General features: G+C 57.8%; 1 protein-coding gene across 1 annotated transcript in view; it reads left to right on the plus strand.

Moving 5' to 3' along the window:
• Neurl1 (neuralized E3 ubiquitin protein ligase 1) overlaps positions 1–9,990 on the plus strand; it is a 29,264-nt gene extending 19,274 nt beyond the window's left edge. The window contains exons 4-6 of the mRNA XM_004631505.2: positions 4,072–4,761; positions 7,651–7,797; positions 8,150–9,990. Of these exons, the coding sequence (XP_004631562.1) occupies positions 4,072–4,761; positions 7,651–7,797; positions 8,150–8,388 (1,076 nt within the window). The 3' untranslated portion in view covers positions 8,389–9,990. The remainder of the gene's footprint in view (positions 1–4,071; positions 4,762–7,650; positions 7,798–8,149) is intronic.
• The last annotated feature ends 382 nt before the right edge of the window (positions 9,991–10,372 follow it).

The raw sequence follows: 10,372 nt of genomic DNA on the forward strand, positions 1-10,372 counted from the left end.
CTCCTGCTGGCTACTAGCCTAGGGGCCAGAGTCCCCACCTCTCCCTCTATCTCCCTGCCCACCCAGGCACACAGTGGGTCAGTGAGTAGAGGGAAGGCGCTTCTGACCCTGGGCCCCCTGCTCTTACAGGGCCAGGTTATTTCTGTTCTGGCCCAAAGCACCTACAGAGCCACCACTGGGCACCAGAATAGGCCGTAGCTGAAGGCTGGCGAATGCCGTTCTGGAAGAGGGGACAAGTGGCCAAGCCAGCTGCCACCTTGTGCTGCCTCATCTCTATCGTAGACACTTCCTGGGGGGAGACTGTCCCTGGCCCCAATTAGGTAACCAGTTGCTTCCAAGTTGCTTCCAAGGGCTGCCTCGCGGCTCGGGATTCCGGGTTGCCTCACCATCTTGGGCTGAGGTTGGTCCTTGCATCCTCCCAGGCCTGGGGGCAGAGTGCCCTGAGCCCATCTCAGTGTGGGCTTGCTTGGCGAAGACTTTGGCCGTGGTCCCCTCTGCAGAGGGCTCTCCACTGTCCCAGCTGCGTCTATTTCAGGGTATACAGCTGGGCCCCTGACGGGGTGGTTATTTGGGAGCTGGCCAGGCCCGGCAGCTGCTCCCATGGGCTGGAGGGCACATGGGGCAGGGAAGGCGCCTGGGCTGGCCCCATCCGCAGGGCCTCGGCCCCTGATCAGCTTTTCCCAGTGGTGCTGCCAGCTCCACAGCACTTGCAGCACGGCCAAGGGGCTGCTCTGGGAATGTCCGCTCTCCATGGCCTCTCCCTTCCTTCCTGCCTGATCTCCACTTCTGGGCTGCTGCGTTCTGGTCTTCATTCAGTGCTCTCACTCTGAGCAGTTTCCTGGGTGCCTGTCCCGGCTGCTGTGAAGTCCTACATTAGGGTTCTGAAAGTGGTCAGGTGGGTAACCAAGGAGAGTGGATGTCCTGGAGTTGGGTAACCAAGGAGACCTGAGGGCTTCTGGGTGCCAGGGGCTCCACTGAGGCCCTGACCTCAGCCACAGCATCTCAAAGCAGGTGTCCCTGCTCCATTTCCAGGGGAGCCACCAGACACCACAGGGATCCGCTTGCCTGAGGAGGCCAGCCACATGCTGAGCTGTGCATTTGAAACCAGGCTGGGGCTCACCAGGGCCCATTCCTCTGAGATGTGCGGAATGCAGACTGCTTTAACAACTGGGCGTTTTGTTTGTTTTGTTTTTAAAGGCAGAGTCTTGCTCTGAAGTCCAGGCTGGGCTTGAACTGCAGTCCTCCTATGAACCCCTCTGTGTACTGGATTATAGGTGTGCACCACCATGTCTGATGACCTCAGCGACCACTGCATCGTTACTAGCTAAGGGTCGCGGTAGGCCGGGTCCTTCCTCTCCTGGGTGCCCAGTGGACCATGCTGCATTTTGTTCCCCAGCAGCCCTTCTAAGGGGAAGATCAGGACACAGGCTGTGCAAACCCAGAGGTACAGCTCTCACTGCTGAAGACAAGAGACTCACAAGGTTAGGCTGCTTGTCCAGGATCACAGGGCCCTGTCACAATGAGTGGGCGGTCAGCATACGGACCCAGGCTGGCCCTTGCTCTGCTCCTATCCCACCTACCAGTACATGGACTCCGCTTCCTAAGGACACCCAAGGACTCTTGGGCTGCATGATTAGATGTACAGCACATGTCACTGGTGGTGACAGCCACACTGCTCCTTGAGGTGGTGGACACATCAGGAGCACTGTTAGGACCTGCTGAGTGTCTAAGAGGGGGAAAGGTGTGGGGTACCCTGAGTATTCCCCGGGGACAGTGCTTGCAGGACGGAGTGGATAGCCCAGGAAGTGGCGGGTTCCAGTGTACGGGAAGGAGGCTCTGAAAGACGCTGGCGCAGCGGAGGGCAGGCTGTCTGGGTATTGAGGACGCCTGGGTCAGGAGACCCGGACAGCTTGCAGCCAGCCCTGCTCAGAAAGCCCGTGACAGCCTTGTCCCGTAGGCCCTGGCTGCACATTCTGAGCCTCTTGATTCCCTGTTCTCCCTGATGCTCTCCTCTGCTGCTCTCCTCTTCCAATGCTCTCCTCTTCCAATCTGCTGGAGTCCCTGAGGGTGTGGAATAGGCCACTGTTTCTCAGGGCCTAGGTCAGCTACAGGTCCTCTGCGGGTCCCCACCGCTGTCCCCGTGGCTCTGCCTGCTGGGCAGCCCTGTGCTCTCCGCCTCTGCACAACCCCTGCCTCTCTGCACCATCGCTGTCACAGAGTCAATTCTCTGGAAGAATCGCATTTTCCGGTCGGCTCCCTCCTCACCCACATGTTGCTGGGAAACCCAGGCCCCAGGAGGCTTCTCCAGAGCAGCAGGAGGGGGCACCAGCACCCAGACCTCAGGGGTGCAGCCAGCACAGCTCCTGCAGGGTCCAGGGCAGGAGTATAAGCATGAGGAGAATGGAGAGAGACGTGCACACTCAGCTGGGGTTGCATTCTGCTCGGCTGTCCTGCAAGACTGGTGCCCCCACCCTTGCTGTTGTGTGGAGCTGCCTGCCACCCTTGCCCAGTTCCTGAAGACAGTACACAGAGGTGCTGGGAGAAGGCTCAGAGACAGGTGTCCCAGGCCACAGTGGAACCAACAGCGACACTGGGCCACTCTGGAGCACTGTGCAGAAGGGGCTCAACCAGCAAGGAGGGGGTGGATGATGGGCGGAGCGTTAGGGGTCGGGTAGCTGGATCTACTGCTCTGGGCCTGTCCCACGACATCCTGGAGCCTTGTTTGTCACACGGGCCTCCTTCAAGGACTGCGTTAAGTAAGGGTGGTTCATTTTCATAAGGTGCAGGGCTCCACAAAGCAACCCATAGTAGTCCACAAAGAGTGTGGTGCTGGAAACAGCTCCGGACAAGAGAGGAGGTGTCCAAGACCGAGGGTGCCCCCTTGCTGTGGAAAAGCACAGCAGCAGCAGTGTTAGCCCTGAGTCCAGGCCCACCCAAGGCTCTGCTCAGTTTCCTGATCCTGGAGTTAGCGACCCAATTAGTGAGCATTTGCGGGCTTTTTGCTGGGGGGAGGGAAGTAGGTCAGTGGTACCCCATTTCCAAAGAGATTTATTAACATAAAAGATGAAAACCTATTGGTGTTTAAAAAACTCATTTTTTGCATTAAAAATAACCCAAAATATATTTTTAAAAGGCTAAAAGGCCACACCACAAATATGGAAATTGTTTTTCCCTAGATGGGCACACACAGGTGGTTTTCTTTTTGCTGGATTGTATTCTCTATACAATGTTTGTGTGTGTGTGATTACAGGGGAAGGACCTGACTTCTGGTTAGATTACTCTCCCAGCATCTCAGCTCCTGGCTTCCTTGGTGTTCTCAGGTGGCAGTGGTAACCTCCGGAGACCGCTTGGGATCATCTGCCTAGAGCAGGTGGGGGAGAGGTTCCCTGTGGCCTCCAGGTGTTGGGAACCCTCTGAGCAGCCGCAGCTGTGGCGCAGCCGCAGCTGTGCGTGTTTACTATTTGCCTAGGGAGTGCCTTGAGCTGGTCTAGGTGCTGGGGTAAAGGAGTGCCCCAGGGGTAACATTTAAGAAAACGTTTTTGTGGGGGCCAGGGGAGGTTGTTGGGGACTAAACCCAGAGGCTTGCACTTTAAGACAAAAATACACCATAAAATCTTAGCTGGGGGTGATGGTGCTCACCAGTAATCCCATCACTCTTGGGGGCTGAGGCAGGAGGATCACAAGTTCGAGTCCAGCATAGGCCAGCTGGTGTGACCCTGTGCTGAAAAATGAGTGCTAGCAATGTAGATCAACATGAGGGCCTGGGTTCAATCCCTAGTTCTAGACAAAACAACCAAGAAACGGCAAGGCTTGCGCACTGGCACTGTGCGTGGCAAGAACACAGTATTACAAAGCAGCCGCCGGCTTCCAAACATTCAGAAGCAGCTGCACGGTCCTGACCCCGTGCCTTCCAGCCTCATTCCCTTGTTCGAACGGTTAGCTGCCTGCACAACCGGGCTTCCTGCCTTTGCTCGTCCGTGTGAGTCCCAGGCATCTTCTGCGCCGAGCTGTCCTAGGCGCAGGCCAAGGGCCCCTGCAGGAACAGTGACGTCGCCTGTTTCCTCTCCACAGACAGCGAGCTGGTGCTGCCCGACTGCCTGCGGCCGCGCTCCTTCACCGCCCTGCGCCGGCCGTCGCTGCGGCGCGAGGCCGACGACGCGCGCCTGTCCGTGAGCCTGTGCGACCTCAACGTGCCGGGCGCCGACGGCGACGAGATGGCGCTGGCCGCCGGCTGCCCGGTCCCGCAGAACTCGCTCAACTCGCGCCACAGCCGGGCGCTGCCCGCGCAGCTGGACGGCGACCTGCGCTTCCACGCGCTGCGCTCGGGCGCGCACGTCCGCGTCCTGGACGAGCACACCGTGGCGCGCCTGGAGCACGGGCGCGATGAGCGCGCGCTCGTCTTCACCAGCCGGCCCGTGCGCGTGGCTGAGACCATCTTCGTCAAGGTCACGCGCTCCGGGGGCGCGCGGCCCGGCGCGCTCTCCTACGGCGTCACCTCTTGCGACCCCAGCACGCTGCGGCCCGCTGACCTGCCCAGCAGCCCCGAGGCGCTGGCCGACCGCGAGGAGTTCTGGGCCGTGTGCCGCGCGCCTGGGCCCCTGCACAGCGGCGACATCCTGGGCCTGGTGGTCACCGCAGAAGGCGAGCTGCACCTGAGCCACAACGGGGCGCCCGCGGGCACGCAGCTGTGCGTGGACGCCTCGCAGCCGCTGTGGATGCTCTTCGGCCTGCACGGCGCCATCTCCCAGGTCCGCATCCTAGGTGAGTGGCTGTTCTCGGCAGCGGTCTACTGGGGAGTCAGGTGCCAAGGTGAGCACAGGGCCAGATTGGTCACCGAGTCCTCAGAGGATGCACGCCTCACCTGGAGGGGCACAGGCCCTGGATTCCACTTACACGAAGGTAGTCCAGATGCACAACACTTCAGGGGCCCTGCAAAATGCTGAAAAAGCCAGGGGGCCTGTAATACCAGCACCCTAGAAGGCAGGAGTCCGAGGATTGCAAGTTCTAGTCCAGCTTGGGCAATTTAGCGCTTTAGCCGGACCCTACCTTAAAGAAAATAAACACGAAAACATAAAAAAAAAAAAAAAAAAAAAGGCCGTAGCTCAAACCTGGCTTCACTCCCCCGTACTGCCCACAAAGTCGGGGCTGATTTCCACCAGCAAAGAGCTCTGTGGTGCTCGCTTCCGTGTGTGTGCGCGCACGCGTGCGTGCGCGCGATTCCTGAGTAGTGGCTCCAGAGAAAAGGGCTTGCAGAGTTCTGAGGCTTCCTCTTCTGGGGGCCGCGGAATTAGAGCATGGGTCTGTGTAAGTCGCATTCTCACATTGTCCTATGGGATGCTGAAAGTGGCCTTTGCAGAAGGGACCTTGTGGTTTGGAAAGTTTAGGAAACACCAAATGAAGAGGGAGGGGGAGAATTTACTGCAGGACTTCTTAGAGCCTTTAATAGGCAGTGAGAGTCTTAAGACCAGTGACAGAGATAGTTATGAAGTACAATTTTCCCAAAGGAATTTGTGTGTGTGCGTGTGTGTGTGTGTGTGTGTGTGTGTGTGTTGAGATAAAGTTTCACTGTGCAGCTCAGGCTGGCCTTGAACTCACTTTGTAGCCCAGGCTGGTCTCAAACTCATAGTCGATCTTCCTATCTCAGCCTCTCAAATTCTAGGGTCACAGGCATGTGCCACCACAGCCAGCCTGGTTTCCAGAGTAATTTGTCAGAAATCTGTTCTTCAAAAAACAAATCCCAGGCCCTCTGCCCTGTTAGACCAGGCTGGTTTCATGAGCCTCACATGGAGAAGCTCCTGAAGCTCAAGGTCACTGGATCTCACCTCCAGAGATCCCAGTTCTGGGGACCCTGGACACCTTCTGGGTGTCTAACTTTTTCTCTTTTTTTTGCCTGGTGCTCTAGTGTGCTAGGCAAGTGCTGTACTACTGGGCTACAGTGTCAAATCTCATTTTCATTTTTTAAGGCCAAGTGTGCTTAACCAAGTTTGGAGAAACCTCGGGCTGCCTAGCCTTTAGCCCAGGAGTGTGATCACCAGAATGATGAGTGCGAGTGTGTGGGGCTGCATTGTTGTGTGAGGCTGGCGTGTGGGTGGAGACACACTTGGAGAAGGGGTGGTGTGTGTGCGCCACAGTGTTGACACTTATATACTTGTGGAGTGCTTGTGTAACCAGATGGAAGCCATGGGAGACTTCCAGGGCTGGAGAGAAACCGGGGGAAGGGAGTGGAAAGTAAAAAGGGGACAGCAGGAGGTGAGCGGGGTATGGAGAACTGGGGAAGCCCAGTGAGGCAGGAGGAACGGAAATGGGGCACAGGAAGAGGGAGCAGGCTGGGGTGGGGAGGATGCAGGAGAAAAAATTGAATGGGAGGGGATATCTACAGGGGCAGCGCTTCTCAGGGAGAGGAAATGACGCAGGGTGAGGTACTCCTTTGCCTCAGCACCATCTAAGAGTAGATAAGAAGCTTTCCAGCAAGGCTTTGGTGCCCAAAGAGGTTTACGAGACTGATGCAAAGGGGGAATTTTAAAAAATCAGGCCCTTCCCTGTCCCCTGGGGTATGCAGGCCAAGGTGCTGCAGAGGGGCAGCGCCCAGAGTCCAGCGGTTAGAAGGGTGCTCCAGAGCTGCCGTGAGCTCTGGGCATCTAAAGCCAGCACCTGCCGCTGGGGACCCTGGCTGCCTCAGAGGAAAGTGGCTGTGCAGTGAGTGCAGGGCACTGGCTTCTTTTGCAGAGGGGAGCCTGACTCTGGAGAGCCTGAATAAATAACAGTAAAGATATGTCCTTCACCTATTTGCATCACAAATCCTGCAGCCAACCATACATTTATTGGTAGAACATTAGAAGTGGTCTGGCTAAAAATTAAAGTATAACAGGTCTACCTTATGTAGCTGAAGGTGTTCTGAAGTGGCTGGCAGGTGCTCATTGACTTAACATTAAAACAGGAAGAGAAACCCTATAAGCACCCAGTTGAATGTGCCTAAAAATAGTAACACTGGGGCTGGGGAGATAGTGTAGCAGACTAAGTGCCTGCCTGGCAAGCACAAGGACCTGGGTTCGATCCCCGGTACTGCATGCCATGCCGGCCCTGGGACCCACTGAAACCGGGTGTGGTGGCACATGCCTGTATTCCCAGGGGTGCGGAGGCTGAGACAGGAGGATCACTACGAGTCTGAGCTGCATAGTGAGACCCTGTACCAAATAAATAAAAGATTAAAAAATAAAGAAATAATAACACTGTTGTATGAGTGAAAAGCAGCAACAGTGAGATTTCCTGGTGCAGTGTGTTCCATCAGGGCCGTGGGAGGCTGCAGCTGGGCCAGATTCCCTGCTCTCAGAAGCTCCAGGGCTGGTTGTAGAAACAGCCTGGTGCCTGGGTGCAGAGGCCTCGCAGCCCGGCCTCACACTCAGCCCTGTGTTCAGCGTGGGTTGCGGCTGGTTGGTGATGGCACCTGCAGGTCCAGGGTGAGGGTGGGTCTGGGGTGGGGTTCCAGGAAGGGGCGGGCTTGGAGAAAGTTCCTGCGGGCAGAGGTGTTGGCAACCTGTGGATCAGTGAGGGCAGAGAGCAGTGCTGGCTGCTGGGCAGCCGTGGCGTCAGGCTTGGGCCCCGCTGCAAGGGCTGGCACTGTGGAAACAGCCTTCCTTCTCTCTCGTGCAGGCTCCACCATTCTGGCTGAGCGAGGCATCCCGTCGCTGCCCTGCTCCCCTGCATCCACGCCAACCTCACCCAGCGCCCTGGGCAGCCGCCTCTCTGACCTGTTGCTCAGCCCATGCAACTCTGGGCCTGTGGGCAGCTCTGCTGGGGGTGAGTGTAGGGTGCCACCCTGCCCCAGTGCCACGGTGGGTGTGGCTTGTCCCTCCTGGTCCCTCCCTGGGCAGCTTTCTCCAAAGGACTTTGCTTTCCTGTTGACAGCACAAGGGAGGCTAGTGGGTAGCTCAGAGGAGCTGCCTTAAAGGCTTTGGCCCCTTTCGTCTCCCTGTCTGCTTCCTCCCTTTCCTCTCTGCCTTACAGCTGCCTGGCCCCTAATCTGGACTGAGCGCAAAAGTGGGGCTGCTGAGCTCCCCGTCTTCCCCATGTGTTGGGGGGCAGGGCCTCCTCCCAGGAGCCTTGTACCCTCCTCAGCCATCTCTCCTGACTGGTGGCCCCTTGCCTCCAGGAACAGCACCCAATTCACCGGTGAGCCTGCCGGAGTCTCCAGTGACCCCGAGTGTCGGCCAGTGGAGCGATGAGTGCACCATCTGCTATGAACACGCAGTGGACACGGTCATCTACACGTGCGGTCACATGTGCCTCTGCTACGCCTGCGGCCTGCGCCTCAAGAAGGCCCTACATGCCTGCTGCCCCATCTGCCGCCGCCCCATCAAGGACATCATCAAGACCTACCGCAGCTCCTAGCCTGCTGGGGCGCCCCACTCCGCACACGCGCCTGCGCAGCCCAGCCCAGTTCTAGCTGAGGGGAGGGCCACTGGGGCCGCTTTCCTCCTGGAGACTGTCTCCTTTTCCACTAAACATGGAAAACAGAGGTCCCTGCAGGTCTGAGCAGACAAGCGGTCGGGCAGGAGTCCGTTGCTCCTGAGGAAAGGGAGGGAGCTGCCCTTTCCCCAGCTTCTCCCTGTGTGCCAATTTAGGCTTAAGTTGGGGTCTCAGCCTGTCCCAATCCTTTCCCATCGGGGCAAGTTCCTAGGAGGTCCTTGTGGTCTGGATGGCACTGTGGTGAGAACTAAGAAAATGCGTACCTTCCCATGGCCAGATGAGACCAGAGGCCAGGGCCTTCACCTAGGCCTGGGGTAGGGACTGGAATCCAGCCTCCATCAGCTCCTGCAGCCAGAGGGCCTTGAGCGGGACACAGTTGCTCAGGAGCAGTCCCAGGGGCAGCTCCAGAGCTGCTGTCTCATTCTCTGACCCTTTGCCCACCCCACCTCTGATCTCCCATCTTCCCCTCCTGGCCACTGTGGGTAAGATGGCAGCAGACTTCTCTTACCCTGGGCCGCACAGCCTCTGGGGATGGGTGGTTGGGTGGTCTGCAGAGGCCCCGGGGCTTGGGAAGACCCCTCCTGGTCTCAAGCTTCTGCCCCAGTCATCTCTCTGGGTGCTGTTGCCCAGGCTGCCCTTGGATGAACCTGGGCCACTCTGTTGGGCCTCTGGGAGCAGGCCTGTGGCTGCCCCTCAGGCCTCTGTCCCCTTTGAGAGGCAAATGAGTGGTCAAGAGGGGCCAGGATAGGGTGGAGCTTCTCTGGGCTACAACCAGCCCTTCTCCACATTTTAATTTATTTATTTATTTGGCTTGTGGGCTTTGTTGTTTGTGGGTCAGTTCCCATCCCCTGGGCCCCAGGAATGCTGGTGCTCCAGCCTAAGGGACCTGGAAGGGAGGCTTCCCAGCAAATTGTGTTCATTTATCAGAGAAGCAGGCTGAGTCTCCTGGGCACTTGGGGCTGGTGGGTCACCTAGAACCACAAAGCACACCCTGGGACTCCTGTATGGGAGGCAGGAAGGACTCTGGGTAAGGCTGTGCATCCTGGGAGGAGTGGGCCCCAGCTGGCTCCCAGCATGCTCTTCACCTCAACCCTCCTGGCCTTGACTGCCCAGTCCCTTCCTTGGCAGGCAGGGAGTGCACTTCTAGTCCCAGCTGCTCACCTGGATGGGCAGCCACCCTCAACCTCAGGCTCTGTGGCAACAGTGTCTGGGGATGGGACTGTGGGGGTGGCTCCGGGAGCTCCTGGGCAGGGGCTGCTGACAGGTGTGTGATGGGGTTCCAGGCCAGACCTCTGAATGTGCTAGCCTCATGGGAGGCTGGGAAGACACTGTGCCACTCCTGAGTGTGGCCTCAGCCAGCCAAGTGTGGCCTAGAGGGGAAGGAAGGTTGGCAGTGCAGGGGCTGTCTGGCCTGAGGCCAAGAGAAGCAGCTGTCACCTTTTCTGTTAGTGTTGGGGTTGTTGATGCCTCGTTGTGAACTTGGGTCGCTGTGATGTGAATAAAGGTGATTTCGTACCAGCTCAACAGCTGTGTGGTGCATGAGGGGGCTGGAGGGGTGGGTTACCCGTGGGTGGTGGGCCCGCAGAAGATTTGGAACCACCAGGCAGACAAGAGTTGGGGGCTAGACCCTGATCTGGCTTTGGAATGCCTGGAGGGGGGCTATAAATTGGGAGAAGCTATTGCTTTTTGGTGGCCTCAAGGTCCCAAGGTCCATGGGGATCAGGGTCCAATCTGGCCATGGAGCCTGTGGAGCAGACAGCGCCACCTAGGGGTAATGTGGGGGAGGAGCAGGCCTCCCCCAGGTGTCACTCCTCAGGGCAAAGGCCACCACCTGCCACCTGGGGAGAAAAGGGAGCCCTTTAGGTAGGGATTTTTTTTTTTTTTTAAATTTTAGTTGTGTGTGTGT

The sequence above is a fragment of the Octodon degus genome, unplaced genomic scaffold (genome assembly GCF_000260255.1).
Source record: "Octodon degus isolate 3935 unplaced genomic scaffold, OctDeg1.0 scaffold00042, whole genome shotgun sequence".
NCBI lineage: Eukaryota > Metazoa > Chordata > Mammalia > Rodentia > Octodontidae > Octodon > Octodon degus.